The sequence below is a fragment of the Phlebotomus papatasi genome, unplaced genomic scaffold, assembly GCF_024763615.1.
Source record: "Phlebotomus papatasi isolate M1 unplaced genomic scaffold, Ppap_2.1 HiC_scaffold_41, whole genome shotgun sequence".
NCBI classification, from domain to species: Eukaryota; Metazoa; Arthropoda; class Insecta; order Diptera; family Psychodidae; genus Phlebotomus; species Phlebotomus papatasi.
Window position 1 is genome coordinate 138,744 of NW_026604613.1, and position 19,128 is coordinate 157,871.

Here is a 19,128-nt window from a genome sequence, read left to right on the forward strand (position 1 = left end):
TATAAGACCAAGAATTGATGTAGAATGGTAATGTAAAAAAAAGGTGAAAATTCACTTTTCGCTTTGTTTTACTTTTTCTTTTCTTTTTAAACTATATATGAGAATTTTAAAATTTTACAGGATAATATATAGATATAAGTTCTAAGATTCTTTCCAAATTGTTAGGAAAAAGGAAATTAAATATGTAAACAAATGCAGTAGAGTCTCGCTATAAGCCACCGCTCTATAGTCCACAATTTATCGACCGTTGATTTCAAAACACTGATTTTAAGTTAGGTTATGTTTTTTAGTACGCGACAAGCATAATTACAGTAGAGTCTCTCAAATCTGAATCTCTCAAATTCGAACGCCGGTTGGATTTAAAATGTCAATTGTAGGGTTATGTTAAAAAATTCGTATTGTGGATGATTAAAAATCATTTCTCTGTGCTGTTTTCTGAATATTTATACACATTATGCGCGAATAAAATGAAAAGGAAGTATGTTACCAACTAACACTTGTGAGAAATTACGGGAATTTGATTCAAAGTGCTATTTAATCTCACATAAATTCAGTTAGTTTTAAAAATATCGTTCGAATTTGAGAGGTGAGAAATGTCAAAAATACCCCCCAATCGTTCCAATTTGAGAGACTCTACTGTATTTTAATATTTTTGGCAAACTTTATTGAGTAGTTGTGATAATTGTGATCCACAATGAAGAAAGTAAGGACAAGTACCACAATCGCAAAGAAAGTGGAAGCCGTTGAGCAATTTAAATACTAAAAGTCGTTGATAATTTTAAAAAATTACATGGACTATAGTGCGACTCAAGTGTCAAATCTGTAACCAAATATAAACTATAGCGAGACTCTACTGTAGTATAAGGAAATTCAACAGAAGTTGCCTTTTTGCTACGAAAATCTGTAAAAATTCACTTTGGCATTTGTTGTCAATTTTCACAAAATTTATATAAAAATGATTAGAAAAATGGGAAAATATTTATTGAAAAAATAATTTATGAGTCCTTGAACTGCTGTGAAGTTTTACGAAACGAAAAATATTGAAAAATTGCTTTTTTATGGAGAATAACTGCTCTAGCATTTTATGCCAGTTTGGTGTTTTACGTGATTTTTTGGCTCGGGTTTTAAAGTGTTAAAATGTCTTGAAAAAATTACTTAGAACAATTAATATACATAGATAGTGATGCGTATGGGGAATGATATCGAAACAATTTTGACAAGTGATGCGTGACCAGCCGGGTCGCTTGGCAGCGTGAGAAACTCGAGTTGTTCGGGTCTTATCCTGAGCTTTTGATATGACAGCTCAGGAAAAATATGTTACAACTCGGAAAATATTGTAATAGTTATTAAAATACACATTATTTTGTGAAAATTTTATGGAATTAAGATAACTTTTATCGAATCCTTTCGTTTGATGTACAATATTAGGAAAGTGAAGTTAAATTAATTGATTTATTAGCAAATGCAAATCTCAGCTTTAAATCGCTCTCCTGTAAAGTTGGCCATTCACGAATTAGTCAGGTCTTATTCTGGGTGGTCGATATGTTAAGAACAGTTTCCCAAAAATTAAATATAATTTATTTCAATTTTAATTTCGCATTAAAATTCAAATAAGAGACAGCCTTTGAAATTTATTGTCTTTTTTGATCAGTAAAAAGTTTCATTCAAGTTTTTAACGCTTGTGGAAAGGATTTTATCAATATCAGGAGGATTTTTTTATGAGATCTTAAGAGTATTTTCCAAAAATTACACTTTAAGACTCCCAAAAAATCTAGTTTTGAATCTAGTCCTTTACATTTCATTATGTTATTAAAAGTAGGAATTTTTAATAAATAATCATTAGAAATTACATAAAGGCGGGGCAATCATGTTCCAGATGGACCTCTTAATAAATTAAAAAAAAAATTACATAAAGGATCTCTATTATGTAAAAAATGTAGTTTTTTTAAATTAATATAATAGAAGAATATTCCTGTGAAAATTCCATGGATGTTCCAAAATAATTCCACTACTGATTTATTTACTGGGTTCCATGTTCCATTGACATGAGGAATTGAAGGCATGTGGCTATCCAGTTCTGATGTTCTCGAAAGGAAGCAATCCCACAGAGTTCCTAGTGGTTGAGAAAGTGAATGATATAAAAGATCATTCTGATGTTCTTCTGGGGGTTCAAGTGATGGCTTCTGGTAGCTCCGGACAGCTCTCGTTTGCATTGAGATCTCCTCGGTGGCTCTGGTTAGCTCTTGTTTTGATTGGTAACCAAGGCAGAGATTCCAAAGTGCCCGTAAATTTTCTCCTTTCCATCCATCTTGCAATCCATGGAGTACGAGGCCACTGTACTGTGGAACACCTCAAGAATACACAGATGGATTAACTTCCGGCAATTTCTGGAGGAAAATCACAGGAAATGTTCCTTCAAGGCTGGGTTGGATTCCACCAGGAACGACATCTCAAGAAAAACACTATTCCCTTGAATATTTAGAAGATTTTCTTCACAAATTCACTAAATACTATCCCAAGGAACTTCACCAAACGCTTTTCTCACTTTTTCCAGCAGTGAAAAACAAATTTTCGTGAAAAACAATCTTCAATCGTGATGGTTTCTGTCAAGAATTCTGTCAAGAATGACTTTGATGAATTTTATTCCAATGTGTAGCCGATAATTTCTTTCAAAAATTCTTGATGGAAATTTCCTTCAATTGGATATGATTTTTGAAGAAATTTGTCTACACATTAGACAAATTTTCTTCAAGAATCCATCTTTTTGTCAAAAATTCTCACCAATGTGTAGGCAATTTTCTTGAAGAACACTTCTTGAAGCTCATTTTTGATAGAAATTTCTTATAATGTGTAGACACCTTAAGCTTAATGACCTGATTAATCTTTTGGGTATACTGAGACATCTTAGCATTAATTTGCTCAAGTGCCTGGTCTACCTTTGCACTCAAAAGCATACTGTGTTGATCCATGGAAGATGTTTGCTGGAGCTGATTATGCCGAAGCTCATCAATATTCTTGTATACATTGTCATTTACTCCAAATACATAAGTTAATGCTTGTCCTAGAAGTCCTCTTTTTTTCCGCTTACTTCATGAATTTTGTCAATCCCCTCGATTATTGATTCTGCTTTGTGCTGAAGATGTTGCATGTAGTTATTACAACGCACATCTTGTGTGAATTCCTCAGCCTTTTTGCAGGCTTCCGAGGTGTTTTCGTACGTGTCCCATATCATCTTTTTATCATTTAGAATCCTTTTATAAGGATAAGTCACATCAATTCTCAGAATTCCTCGTTTCAACCTTGCTAGTCCTAATTCCTCAACATAGAGTCCTGACTGAGGCTCTGTAATACTGTAATTGTGACTCTGTGCAGCTCCTAGTGTAAGAAGCGCCATTAACATAAACAGTAACGTTGACTTCCAGGAGTTTCCTCTTGGTCTAGGTGTTCTCCTTTGTAACTCAGTTTGACTGAAATTGCTTGTTGTGGGTTGAGAATCTGTTTCCTCTTCTGATGTCTGCTCAATCGGCAGCTTCACTACCTTCGTAATTGGTCGACACCTTACTCCATCCTTTGTTTTAAGATCTACAACTCTGTTTATGCCATCTGCTCCTGGGTGTATCTGAGTTACCCTTGCAAGTGGCCAACGTAGCGGTGGAGTGTTCTCGTCTACAATAAGTACAAGGTCCCCGATTCTTACAGATTCCTTCACCTTTTGCCACTTATGGCTCTGTTGAAGTTGCTGTAGGTAATCGCGTGACCATCTTTTCCACAAGTCCTGATGTAATCTTGTTATTTTCTTCCATCTTCGCACTGGGTTGTCCTCATAAACTTCTTCCTCAGGGGGTGCTAATATTTGCCTTCCGATGAGGAAGTGTCCCGGCGAAAGGGCAGACAGATCTTTCGGATCATTTGATAATGGTGAGATTGGTCTGGAATTCAATGTTGCCTCTACTCGTGACAACACCGTTGCAAAATCTTCATAAGTTAAGGTTGTTTCTGACAGAAATGTCTTCAAGTGCCTTTTTGCCGATTTCACTGCAGCCTCCCATAAACCTTCGAAGTGTGGGGCTGCAGGAGGTATCAAATGCCACTGAATACCTTGTTCTGCAGCATATTGTGAAGCACACTTTGTTGCTTCTTTGATAGCTTTATTCATTTCCTTTTCCAAGACATTTTTGGCTCCCACTAAATTTGTCCCGTTGTCACTATACATGTGAGTTGGCTTTCCTCGGCGAGATGAAAATCTCTTGAATGCAGCCAAGAATGCCTCCGTAGTTAAATCACTTACAAGTTCCATATGAACAGTAATTGTTAACAAATTATAGAAATTTTATTGTAGTTTGTACCTTAATACTTCCATTTCATCATCTGAGAAAGGAAAATTGTATTGGTTAGTCGGTTGAGCTTGATTGAGATTTTAAATTGAAAGATATCTTAGAAAATCGCCTTTTTCGAAGTGACAAAACCATTACGACACGCTCTCTATTTGTGAAATCTTAAGTGTGTTCTCTGAAATGTCATTGTTAGTTTTATTAGCGTTTACTTATGTGTCAAAAACGTCAAGATGGCGCGCGGAAAAATCTTATCAGAATATGAAAAAGGCCAAATAGACTTCATGAACAGTGAAAAGAAGCCATTTCGTGAAATTGCCCGAATGATTGGTCGCTGTGATCGCGTTGTCAGAAATTATTTGAAGGATCCTGCGAGTTACGATTCTAATCGTAATCATGGATGAAAAAGGAAGCTTTCCTCGCGTTCTGAGAGGAATGTGACCTGACGGATTCAGGTATTACTGGAGAGATTTAAGGAAAGAACCGCAGTATTTTTCTAAAAGGAACTTTGGAGGGGGATTACTCATGATTTGGGGAACGTTTTATGCGAGTGGAACCCTGGAATTATGCTTTAACTCGCATCGAATGAAGAGTCGAGACTACATATCAGTCCTCCGAGGAAGTATGCTACCATACTTGAACGAGAATGGTCGAGAAATATACACATTCCAGCAAGACAATGCCAGTGTTTATGTAAGTCAGATGACGAAGGACTGAATTTCTGCCCAGGGTATTCAGATTCTACCCTGGCCCGCCATTTCTCCAGACCTTAACCCTATTGAAAATATCTGGGGAATACTTGTGCGAAAGGTTTAAGAAATCAAAGTTGCGTTACTTGATGCTTGGCGTAACATACCGGAAAGCATCATCCAGAATCTAATCAGGAGTATGGCAGACCGGATTTTTGAGCTGATTCGTAAAGATGGAGCTACCACTAAATATTAAAGGTTCTTTTTCTGCTGATTCGTGCGTTTTCTTTCATAAAATTTGAAGTGCGGTTATGGTTTTGTCACTTTGAAAAAGGCGATTTTCTAACATTTCTTTCAATTTAAAATCTCAATCAAACTCAACCGACTAACCAATACAATTTTCTTTTCTCAGATGATGAAAGGGAAGTATTAAGGTAAAAACTACAATAAAATTTCTATAATTTGTTCAAAATTCGAAAAAAATCTAGGTGCGGTTCTGGTTTTGTCGCGCACTTTATTCTAGTAAATATTCTTCTATTATTTCTTCCCCATTTTGTTTTATTTCGTGGATATTGGAGATGTTTTTTAGTTAAAAATTTAAATTTTCTCCTATCTTGCTAGTATTTCAGTTGTTTATGGACTAACAAGCCCCCGTTGCATTTTAAGAGTGGATATTTTAATTTGAGAATTTGTGGTTATGTCTGTATAACAAATTTCCTTGCAAATTTACATTAAAAATTTAATGATAAGAACATAATAAAGAAAGAAAAAATTATTAAAAGAAAAATTTACATAGAAATATTCAATTAATTGGTGAAATACGTACATTGTTTTTGAAGTAGAACATTTAAAATCAATATTTGCTTATTATGTGGTCTTTAAAACGGACTATGAAGCTAAAAATATAAAATTACTGAAATATTAGCTTTGTTAGATATTTTACCCCAATTATACGCGATTATTATACCGCGTAAAAATATTCATTCCCTATTTTTTTTGCAAATGGCGAAATTTCAAGTAAACGAAATAAAGAGGAAAATTGAAAATCTTTTTATTCGTCTTCTTTTTGCTTAAAAATTCTAATTCATGCTTTTTATGACTCAATAAAAAATATAGATTTTTTTGGATATAATTGGAAAAATTATAAAAATAATTCCATTTTTTAAATAGATTTTTCCAGAGAAATCTATCTTGTTTGTGTGAGGCGTAAAACTAAGGTAAGGGGCTGTATGTCGGCCACTTAAGGATGGGTTTTATGAAAAACTTATGTAAAAGGACATTTAATTTGCCTGTTTTGATCAAATTTTCACCCTAAGTTGTAGTATAGATCTTTGTCCATCTGATTGTACACTTTATTTGGAGATAAAATAATTTTAGATTATTAAAAAATTAAAATGTTTTAAAAATGTAGAGTGTTCCTCAATTCGGCCACTTCAATATAAGCGTTTCTCTACTCGGTCACCTGGGGTTCCTCTAGTCGGCCACCCATTTTTCAAATTTTAAAAGCCCGTAACGTTTTTACGGACTAGAAAAGGATATTGAGAAAGAAAGAAAGAAAACATTTAAAGAATAGTAATTTTAAGAAAACAAAAAATTGCAAGGGAAAAATTCTTTTTTATTCTTTTATTTAGCCGGCCGAATTGAGGAACATGGCTTTAAAATTTCACACCTTCACATTTAAGACAGAAAATTAATATTTTTATCAATAATGAAAATAAATTGATTGCACAGTGAGTTAGTTAAAGTTCTCAACTTGAGGTTTGACTCAAAATTTGACTGCTAAAGTAATCTGTACAGGTAATAAATCGAATAACTCTTTGTGAAAAAATGTCGTGAATATTATAAAGAACATCAAAATATGCTGAAAAATGACCATTATTGCTTAAGGTAAATTTGAATCCTCTGACTTTTAATAATTTTTTTTAATGTTTTGTGTCTAATTTCATTTGTATTCTCGGTCATTTGTGTTAATTATACAATTATTGACCTTATGATGTTATAAAACTCCTGGAATATTATTGCAAAATTATATAATATGAATAAATAATTCCACCGGCCGACTTGAAGAACACATAGTGGTCGACTTGTTAAACGGCCGACTAGAGAGTAGGGTAGAGTAAGTACTTTTCGCCACCTTAAGGTTTGATACCCTTATAATTCTTACACTTTTTGTCGAAATAAAATGAAATTTTGTGTACAAGTGCTTTGAAGCATTGTCTATCTATTGAACCAGGAGACTTTCCGGGAACTTTTGAGTATCTGGTTGAAAAAGTACATTTCATGCAACAATACATGTTTCAGTACTTTTCGCCACTTTGTAAACACTTTTTCGCCACTGTGTAAGCACTTTTTCGCCACTTGTTTTCAATTGATTTTAAGAAAAAGCAGCTTTCGAAAACCCCCAAAAGTACACGGCACAGTACTTTTCTTATTTAACACCGATATTACACAATTATTGGAGTATTTCGAATGATTTTTTGCACATTTTTTATTTGCGACAAAAATCAATTGAAAATTTCGCCTGTTTCAACTAAATTCCGCGAGGAGCGCCACTTGCAAAATGCTTGTAAAAATGAGTGGCGAAAAGTGCTTACACAACCGAGAAAAGTAAGCCCAATTTCACCACATCCGTATTTCTTCATTTTTTTGGAAAACATTATTAAAAAAATGATAGTAGAACAAAGCTTAGTTAATAACGGATTGACTTTCAGTGAAAAAATATCGATTACTGTACTGAAAAACATAAAATAATGCAAGACAATTTGTCTGAGCGTTGACAAGTTTATTAAGAACTCCAAATTTTTATGGTGACTGTTCGCCTTGTCGACAATTTCTTTAATTAACTTGCAAATAATCTAATCGGTGGAGCATCTAATATGGTTTTCTGATTAATTTAGGTAGAGGTCACGAAATAACACTCCTTTCGTAGTTACACGAACTCATAATTTTCTTAAAATGTGATTTTAATTTAGGTGGCGAAAAAGGGCTTACTGGCGAAAAAGTACTGACTCTACCCTACCTTACCTTATATGATTCCTCACTCGATTCCCTATCGGAAAAGTACTGCTGCATTTTCTATATAAATATAAAAATGATTGTATTCCTGCGTAAAAGGAATCATAATTTCCATTCATTTTGGGAGATGGAATTATTTATCGCTTAATGTGGTGCCAGGTGAATATCTATTTTGTATGTGGAATATATTTTTCACAGCTGGCAACTCGCTGTGGAATTTATTTTGACTTTTGTGGACTGGACAGATATTGGAAAATATTTGGGGAAAAACTTCGAAATATTGTCGACGGCGATGTCGACCGTATGTCGACAGATTATTCCCCATTTTCGACAATCTGCCCAGCGTGTGCCCAGTTTTCGCCTATTTCTTGACCTCGTTTTTCGACATTTTGTCCAATTTTTGACCAGAAATGTTTATTGGCGGTTAGGATTATCTTTCCCTTTATCCCGCCGCTGCTGCCTCCAATATATTCATTTTGGAACAGAACTTTCATTCATTCCATTGTTCATTCATTTTTGGAAATATCTTTTTCCTTACCTGTAAGCTTAAAATGCTATTATAAGTAAATTGGCAAATTTTAGTGAGCAATTCTTACATTTTCATTCTTATTCCTTCCTATCGTCACATTTTCATAAGTCCAAGACTTTGTGAGAATTTTTCAAATTTATTTTCGACATTTAGGTGTGATTCTTTCATAATCACACCTATTGTGATACTCCGATTTTCTAAAAGTGCTCCGATCGAGCTGAAATTCACAGGGTATATGTTTTGAACATCCCTGATGCCAAAAATGATAGTCCGCCATTTTCGGGTCCGGCCGTCCGTAGTACGCAATATCTCCGGTTTGGAAAGAGATATCTTCATAATTTTTTTTTTAAATATATCTACTTGCGCGTACGATAATTTCTATGTTATTAGTTTTTTTAAAAACCGGTTCTAAACCGGTTTAAAACCGGTTTTTATAGGTTTTCTAGAAACTGGCTTATGCAATTTGAACTATTTTATGTTCATGTTGTAGCGCTACTTGAGTAGACCAATTTAAAAAAAAAATTTGGAGATTGCTCCATGATTTCTCGAGATATTTCAAGTTAAAGATTGCAATTTTAAGAAATTTTGCTCGTAGCGTCAGGTGGGGAAAAAGCGGGAGAAGCGGCGTCACACATGGTATTGCGCCATTTCTCCCTCTCTCACTCCCTCTATATGTAGATACATATATATATATATATATATATATATATATATATACATATATATATACATACATATAAACATAGTATATATGTTTACATATACCAACGGATTTTCGCGGGCCGCGAAATTTTTCGCGGATTTTCGCGGGTCGCGAAATTTTTCGCGGATTTTCGCGGGCCGCGAAATTTTTCGGGGATTTTCGCGGGTCGCGAAATTGTTCGCGGATTTTCGCGGGTCGCGAAATTTTTCGCGGATTTTCACGGGCAGCGAAATTTTGCACATATCAAGCCTGAAAGTGGCTCTAAATGGATGTAAAGTTTGAGGCCTCTATCTCTCATAGTTTCCGAGATAATCAACTTTAAAGATTTTCAGACAGTTTTATGCATTTCTCGTCCAATTTTCTTAATTTTCCAGTGAAATTTTGCACATATCAAGCCTGAAAGAGGCTCTAAATGGATGTAAAGTTTGAGGCCTCTATCTCTCATAATTTCCGAGATAATCAACTTTAAAGATTTTCAGACACTTTTATGCATTTCTCGTCCGATTTTCTTAATTTTCCAGTGAAATTTTGCACATACAGTAGACTCTCTCAAATTCGGGCATATAGGACCGAAATGTCAGCCGAATTAGACAGAAATTCGGGCGACATGTGCATATAGATATTGAGTTTACACACTGCTATATATCGTAAATTGCATGAAAATCCCTCAATAATGCAAAATCACATCAAAACTAAGACAAACCATTCCAAATTTGAGCATATTTGATTCATTTGATAATCATAATCAAACTTGAAAATTGACAACAAACTTTTTTCAAAAGTAACCGCTGCCCGAATTAAAAAGTAGCCCGATCTTAAAAGAGCCGAATTTGCGAGAGTCTACTGTATCAAGCCTGAAAGTGGCTCTAAATGGATGTAAAGTTTGAGGCCTCTATCTCTCATAGTTTCCGAGATAATCAACTTTAAAGATTTTCAGACACTTTTATGCATTTCTCGTCCAATTTTCTTAATTTTCCAGTGAAATTTCGCACATATCAAGCCTGAAAGAGGCTCTAAATGTATGTAAAGTTTGAGGCCTCTATCTCTCATAGTTTCCGAGATAATCAACTTTAAAGATTTTCAGACACTTTTATGCATTTCTCGTCCAATTTTCTTAATTTTCCAGTGAAATTTTGCACATATCAAGCCTGAAAGAGGCTCTAAATGGATGTAAAGATTGAGGCCTCTATCTCTCATAGTTTCCGAGATAATCAACTTTAAAGATTTTCAGACACTTTTATGCATTTCTCGTCCAATTTTCTTAATTTTCCAGTGAAATTTTGCACATATCAAGCCTGAAAGAGGCTCTAAATGGATGTAAAGTTTGAGGCCTCTATCTCTCATAGTTTCCGAGATAATCAACTTTAAAGATTTTCAGACACTTTTATGCATTTCTCTTCCAATTTTCTTAATTTTCCAGTGAAATTTTGCACATATCAAGCCTGAAAGTGGCTCTAAATGTATGTAAAGTTTGAGGCCTCTATCTCTCATAGTTTCCGAGATAATCAACTTTAAAGATTTTCAGACACTTTTATGCATTTCTCTTCCAATTTTCTTAATTTTCCAGTGAAATTTTGCACATATCAAGCCTGAAAGTGGCTCTAAATGGATGTAAAGTTTGAGGCCTCTATCTCTCATAGTTTCCGAGATAATCAACTTTAAAGATTTTCAGACACTTTTATGCATTTCTCTTCCAATTTTCTTAATTTTCCAGTGAAATTTTGCACATATCAAGCCTGAAAGTGGCTCTAAATGGATGTAAACTTTGAGGCCTCTATCTCTCATAGTTTCCGAGATAATCAACTTTAAAGATTTTCAGACACTTTTATGCATTTCTCTTCCAATTTTCTTAATTTTCCAGTGAAATTTTGCACATATCAAGCCTGAAAGAGGCTCTAAATGGATGTAAAGTTTGAGGCCTCTATCTCTCATAGTTTCCGAGATAATCAACTTTAAAGATTTTCAGACACTTTTATGCATTTCCCGTCCAATTTCCTTAATTTTCCAGTGAAATTTTGCACATATAAAGCCTGAAAGAGGCTCTAAATGGATGTAAAGTTTGAGGCCTCTATCTCTCATAGTTTCCGAGATAATCAACTTTAAAGATTTTCAGACACTTTTATGCATTTCCCGTCCAATTTTCTTAATTTTCCAGTGAAATTTTGCACATATCAAGCCTGAAAGTGGCTCTAAATGTATGTAAAGTTTGAGGCCTCTATCTCTCATAGTTTCCGAGATAATCAACTTTAAAGATTTTCAGACACTTTTATGCATTTCTCTTCCAATTTTCTTAATTTTCCAGTGAAATTTTGCACATATCAAGCCTGAAAGAGGCTCTAAATGGATGTAAAGTTTGAGGCCTCTATCTCTCATAGTTTCCGAGATAATCAACTTTAAAGATTTTCAGACATTTTTATGCATTTCTCGTCCAATTTTCTTAATTTTCCAGTGAAATTTTGCACATATCAAGCCTGAAGGTGGCTCTAAATGGATGTAAAGTTTGAGGCCTCTATCTCTCATAGTTTCCGAGATAATCAACTTTAAAGATTTTCAGACACTTTTATGCATTTCTCTTCCAATTTTCTTAATTTTCCAGTGAAATTTTGCACATATCAAGCCTGAAAGAGGCTCTAAATGTATGTAAAGTTTGAGGCCTCTATCTCTCATAATTTCCGAGATAATCAACTTTAAAGATGGTATGATTACCTGCGTGAATGATTAAGTGAATGGGTTAGACTGTTGTCCTTGTTCTGTGCGTGACTGTAGTGAATTACAATACCTGTGATAACGAATGATAGCGTGTGTGAATGATAAGATGCTTGGGACTTGTGTGAATGACTGAATGCAAATACCTATGAGAATGATGGATAATAATTAATGAATAATCTGGTTCGAAAGGCGAAAATTCACTTTTATTTAGATCACTTCAATTAGATAATTTTAAAGTATGCCAGAAGGGCCAAAAACAATATAGGATGATAATTTAATTTCAAGATATTTGAAGATTTCAGCAGAACGTCGTAGATCGTGGTTGCGTCGTGGTCGATGGCAGAAGAAAAAGTGTAGGGGTAATCCAAATGTGCTTGCCAGCTTGATAGTGTGCAAGTGTGGTGAATTTTGGGAAGAGGGGAAAATGACATTGACAACTAGCGCCGTGTCGTATCACGACATATTGCCCAAGGCAGAAGTGTCAACTTCTGGATTATTCTCTTTCGGGAACAGTGCAATCTTGGTGATGGCTCTCATGTAATTTCCGGATGAAGTTTGTACATTGACTACCCGAATTTTGCCGTCTTTCCCTTGATGAGTCTCTGTGATTCTCCCGGTGATCCAAGCGAGTGGTGGAAGGTTGTCTTCGATGAGAAGCACCAAATCTCCAATGTTGACATTTTCCTGAGGAAATTGCCATTTGCTTCTCACTTGCATGTTTGTGAGAATCTCTCGACTCCAACGGCTCCAGAAGTGCTGTCTAATCTGGTCAAGTTGTCTCCAGACACTGAGACGATTCTTGGGAACATTGCTGACGTCATGAGCCGGCAAAGTGTTGAGTGACTGTCCAATCAAAAAGTGTCCTGGCGTGACAACTTCCAGATCAGATGGATCGTCTGATTGTGGCATGAGTGGACGGGAGTTAAGACACATCTCTATTTCGGCGAGAACTGTAGTAAACGCTTCCTGAGTGAGCCTCTCATTCCCGATCACACGGTAAAAATGTCGCTTGAAAGCTTTCACCGCGGATTCCCAGAGACCTCCAAAGTGGGGACTTCTCGGCGGTATGAAATGGAATGAGATGTTGTCATCTGCGGCATTTTTTGTGATGATATGCCTTGTTGTCTTTTCAGACAAGAATTGCTGGACGTCAGCGAGGTGGGATGATGCACCAACGAAATTCTTCCCATTGTCGCAAAATACGTCAGTGGGTTTTCCTCGACGAGCAATGAATCGCTTGAATGAGGCCAGGAAGGCTTCCGTGGACAAGTCGGACACCAGCTCAAGATGGATTGCTCTAGAAATAAAACATATGAAGACACATACGTACATTTTTGTCGAGCGTCCTCCTCTCAAGGGCAATTTGATTTGAAATGGTCCACAAAAGTCGATTCCCACTCTCTGGAACGGTCGAGAAAATTGGACTCTTGCTGGTGGCAGGTTCCCCAGGATTTGGTGTGTAGCCTTGGGATTGCACCTGAAGCACCTGATGCACTGTCTCACGGTAGCCTTGGCAACGTCAAGCCCGCGTAGTGGCCAGTACATCTGTCTCATTGTGGCGAGTATCATGTGAGGTCCTCCGTGACAAGTCTGTAGGTGCGTCATGTCAGAAATAAGTCTTGTCAGGTGGTGTTTGGGAGGCAGAAGTATTGGGTGCTTCTGCTCCACTGTCAGATTTGAGGCCTGGATGCGACCTCCAACACGAATCATCTGCGAGTCGTCCAGAAATGGGTTCAATTTGGCCACACGGGACTGTCTGGGCACCTGCTTTCCTTCCTGAAGAGACTTGTATTCACTTGGAAAAGACTGCTTCTGGATGGCTCGAATGATGTGTTGATTTGTCTTCTGTATTTCCTCCACCCTCAGTGCCGAGAAATCTAATGGGGATTTATCGACTTTGGCCTTCAGGTTTTGGAAATACCTCCTCCAGTACGTGAGATATCTGAGCATTCTTGAGTGTGAGGAAAATCTTTCCAGGATGTCCCAGAAATTCTCAGAATTGGAAACATTTGTTGAATGTTGCCCAAGGCTGACAGCGAAGGTTTTTCTCTGCTCAAGTCTCTCATCTGAAGTTTCCATGAAGACATCTGGTTGCTTGTCTAGGATTTGTGACAGGTCTGGTCCAGTCCACCATAAGTTGTTGTTTGCTAATTCCTTGGGGGTGGTTCCTCTGGAACAAATGTCCGCTGGGTTCAGCTTTGACGGTACATGGTACCAGTGTTCCCTTGGCAATTGCTCCTGCACTTCCTTGACTCGATTTGCCACAAACTTTTTCCACCTTTGAGGCTCACCTGCTAGCCAATGCAAAACGATTGTTGAGTCAGTGAAGGCTGTGATAGAATCCACCTTGATTGTGAGCGATTTTTGAACAGCTTGGAGTAGCTTCATGGCCAGGACTGCAACACAAAGTTCTAGACGGGGAAGTGTTACCTCCTTGCGCGGAGCAACTTTTGATTTGGCACAGAGCAGCTGGCAAGTTGAATTGCCGTCTTCGTCAATTGTTTTGACGTAAATGCAGGCGCCGAAAGCTTTCTCTGAAGCATCACAAAATACAAGTAGATGGCACTCTGCTGGATGCTCGAGTGATGTTAACCTTCGGGGAATGGTTATCTCTGCAACATCAGGCATTGATTTTTGATAATTTGTCCATCTGTTAACAATGTCTGGGTGGTCAGACAAATCATCATCCCAATCCGCCTCAATGCTCCAGATATCCTGCATCAGAATTTTTGCTCTAACCACTACTGGCGTAAGAAATCCCAATGGGTCGTAAATTTTTGAAATTTCTGAGAGTAAATTTCTCATGGTAACCTTGTCGGTGTATGGTGCTGCTTTGAATGTGAAATCATCACGTGATGTGTCCCATTTAATGCCAAGAGCCTTTGTGGTATTTTCTCCGCCCAATTTGTCGTGTGTATTCATCTCGCAATCTTCCTCCGGAACTCCTGTAAGAGCTGCGGAATCGCTTGCCATCCACTTTGTCAAGTGGAATCCCCCTCGAGACATGAGTTCTGTCATCTGTTGACGAAGCTCTTGAACTGCTGGTATGGAAGATCCTCCGGAAAGAAAATCGTCCACATAGAAATCTGACATTGTAGCTTCCTTGGCGAGGGGTAGTGAGTCTCCTTCATCGATGGCGAGTTGCTGAATGCACCTTGTACTGAGAAAACTGGCACTTGCTGTGCCATATGTGACTGTAGACAGCAAGTAGGTCTCAATCGGCTTGTCTGGGGAGTCCCGCCAGAATATTCTCTGAAGATTCTGATCCTCGTCAGCCACACGGATCTGGCGAAACATTTTGCGGATGTCCGCTTTGATGGCAATGGGATGCTGTCGGAACCTGAGCAAAATGCAGAAGATGTCGTCCTGTATTTTTGGGCCAACCATTAGGACATCATTGAGTGCAATCCCGCTGGATGTTCTGGCCGAAGCATCAAAAACCACCCTGACGGGGGTAGATGAAGATGAAAGCTTTATTACAGGGTGATGAGGAAGATAAACTGCTGGTTTATCAGACTCGTAATGGCCAGGGAGTTTTCTCATATGTCCGAGATCCTCATATTCCTTCATGAATGCAGTATACTGTTCCTTGATTGCTGGATCCCTTTGAAGTCTTCTCTCAATGCAGCGAAACCTCTTCAAAGCAGAGTCACGAGATTCACCGAGTTGTGTGACATTTTCCTTGGTAGGCAGTTTCACGATGTATCGTCCACTGCCGTCCCGGGTGACATGGTGGGCGAAATGTTTTTCGCATTCTCCTTCCTCTGACTTTAGAGATGATTTGATTGAAGATGGTTCCTCAATCATCCAGAATTTCTCAATGGCATGATGCAGTGTGTCCGGAGTCTGCGTGGAGCAGAGACAACTGCAATTCAACATGTCTCCTCCAGATGTGAAGCTGCCTGCTACCACATATCCTAGAGCTGTCTCGAGCAACGTGGGGTTGCCCTCGACTCTTCCAGCACGGATCACTTGTGTGAAAATATCCACGCCGAGGAGCATGTCAATTTTTCCCGGTTTTGCGAAGTCCGGATCTGCCAGAAAGACATCGTTGGGAATTTTCCACTCGAGGTTTATATCACTGACTGGCTGATCATCGGTAATATTTTCCATGAGCAGAAACTCGCACTTGGTGGCGAATGTGTGGTTCCGGGAGTTGATTGTCGCCATGACGGCCTGTGTGACCTTTGTAGATTGGCTTCCAATTCCCGAAATTGAATGTGCTGGTTTGATGTACGTAGGAATTCCGCATTTGTCAACAAGCCTTTTTGTGATAAGGTTTGCCTGGCTGCAGGAATCCAGAAGTCCTCTGCACTTGTGTCTCTTCCCATTGTTGTCAATCAAGAAGAGACTGACTGTTGGTAGGACTGATTGATGAACTGTTGATGGACGAGTCATAAGTGTCGTGGACACTGTATCTGACTGAATGACTGCTGTGGTTTGTGGCTGCGGAACTGCTGCGTTTCCATTAGCCTTGGGAATGGCCCCGTTGCTCTGGCTGTTGTCAGAAGCAGATGAAGTAGAGGGAGCTGCTGTGTCTCCACTCTGTGACTGTGGTGTGTGAAATGCTTCATGAAGAAGCGTGTTATGACGCATGTTGCATCGTCTACAACTCGAAGATTGGCAGGATTCAACGCTGTGCGTTCCTCTTATGCAGTTGATGCAAAGCTTTGCCTTCCTCAATAGATCCAATCTTTGTGTGGGAGTGGAATTGATAAACTTGGTGCACTGGAAAACTTGGTGTGCTTCTTGCTGACAGATTGCACATTTCTTCGTTTGTGTGACGGCCAGGGTGGACTTTTGCTTCACCACATTTTTTGTTGATTTCTCTGTAGATTTGTTGAGGCTCTTCCCACTGTTCTGTGATTGAACCATCTCGAGTGAGTCGCACCGTTTCTCCAGAAAATTGAAAAAATCATGAAGTGATGCGATTTGTGATGACGATGCCTCCCTTGACCACAGCGCTACAGATTCCTTATCCAACTTGCTGACTAGGATGTGCACCAACCAGATATCTCTTTGGTCGCAGTTGAGAGCGTCAAGAGCCTTAATTACTTTGCGAGACATACTGAACATGCCCCGAAGTGATTTTGCGCTGGCCTCTCCAATGACGGGAATATTAAGGAACGATTGGATGTGTGTCGAAACAATGTTTTGTTTCTTCTCGAACCTTTCTTGTATTGCTTTCCACGCCACTGGGTAGTTTTCGTCAGTAATGGCCAATTGGTCAATTTCTGACTCAGCCTCTCCACTGAGATATCCTTTCAGGTACTTAAACTTCTCGACTGGTGTCAAGGCGTCATTGTTGTGGATAGTACATGTGTACATATCGCGGAAGGAAGCCCAGTCGCTGTAATTTCCAGTGAACTTCTTTATCTCTATTGGAGGAAGCTTGACATTGCTGCCTCGTGTCTTCATGGACTCTACCAACTTGGTGTTGATCTCGAGTTGCTGTTGCCAGAGTTTTGTTAAGTCTTCCGTTGCTGCCGTGTTGGTGACGGATGGGTGCTCGTCTCTACGTACTGTACGATTGAGCTGCGAGATTTTTACCTGGACTTGCACAACTCTGTCATTGAACGTTGATTCCTCACAACACTCTTGATCGAAATCTTCGTCCGTGACCTCGGGACACGTGTAGATCTTCTGCTGAACATCCTCAAATCTCTGTATGATGTTTTGAAGCTGAATCTCATAAGCGGAGAGAAGGTCTGCCGTGAAGAGTGTTCTACCATCCTGAATGTTCAACTCAAGCCTAGTCAATGATGCCTTGACTGCACCTCTGCTGCGATGCAATGTTTTCAGCTCAGCCGCCGTTTCAGGATTTGCCTTGGCCATTGTCCAAACGTGTGCGTTAGTGACTTTGAGGTTAAGGCTGGAACTTCTTCTCGGAGTCAGTTACTCAGGGCGTGAGCGTGTAAACTATCCAAGTTTAGTTCACAGAGGCTCCGAAGGACCAGTTAATGGTATGATTACCTGCGTGAATGATTAAGTGAATGGGTTAGACTGTTGTCCTTGTTCTGTGCGTGACTGTAGTGAATTACAATACCTGTGATAACGAATGATAGCGTGTGTGAATGATAAGATGCTTGGGACTTGTGTGAATGACTGAATGCAAATACCTATGAGAATGATGGATAATAATTAATGAATAATCTGGTTCGAAAGGACCAGTTAATGGTATGATTACCTGCGTGAATGATTAAGTGAATGGGTTAGACTGTTGTCCTTGTTCTGTGCGTGACTGTAGTGAATTACAATACCTGTGATAACGAATGATAGCGTGTGTGAATGATAAGATGCTTGGGACTTGTGTGAATGACTGAATGCAAATACCTATGAGAATGATGGATAATAATTAATGAATAATCTGGTTCGAAAGGCGAAAATTCACTTTTATTTAGATCACTTCAATTAGATAATTTTAAAGTATGCCAGAAGGGCCAAAAACAATATAGGATGATAATTTAATTTCAAGATATTTGAAGATTTCAGCAGAACGTCGTAGATCGTGGTTGCGTCGTGGTCGATGGCAGAAGAAAAAGTGTAGGGGTAATCCAAATGTGCTTGCCAGCTTGATAGTGTGCAAGTGTGGTGAATTTTGGGAAGAGGGGAAAATGACATTGACAACTAGCGCCGTGTCGTATCACGACAAAAGATTTTCAGACACTTTTATGCATTTCTCGTCCGATTTTCTTAATTTTCCAGTGAAATTTTGCACATATCAAGCCTGAAAGAGGCTCTAAATGGATGTAAAGTTTGAGGCCTCTATCTCTCATAGTTTCCGAGATAATCAACTTTAAAGATTTTCAGACACTTTTATGCATTTCTCGTCCAATTTTCTTAATTTTCCAGTGAAATTTCGCACATATCAAGCCTGAAAGAGGCTCTAAATGGATGTAAAGTTTGAGGCCTCTATCTCTCATAGTTTCCGAGATAATCAACTTTATAGATTTTCAGACACTGTTTGTGTATATCGTTCGCTCACCTTGAAAGGGAAGGAATAAGATTTTAGACAAATGCCCTCTAAATGCCCTCACTGTATCTCTCACAAGCTCCACAATCTCACCTTGAATTAAAAGGGAAAATAACCATAAGAACTAAAGCTCCCTTTAATGCACTTCCTCGTGCTTCCAGATCTCACCTGGTAAAGAG

At 38.2% G+C, this 19,128-nt stretch overlaps 1 protein-coding gene across 1 annotated transcript; it reads right to left on the reverse strand.

The window, feature by feature from the left end:
• Positions 1–12,429: 12,429 nt before the first annotated feature.
• On the reverse strand, positions 12,430–17,811 carry LOC129809185 (uncharacterized). Its single transcript, XM_055859000.1, has one exon. It carries the CDS (start codon positions 17,809–17,811, stop codon positions 12,430–12,432), a length of 5,382 nt encoding a protein of 1,793 aa, XP_055714975.1.
• Positions 17,812–19,128: the final 1,317 nt, after the last annotated feature.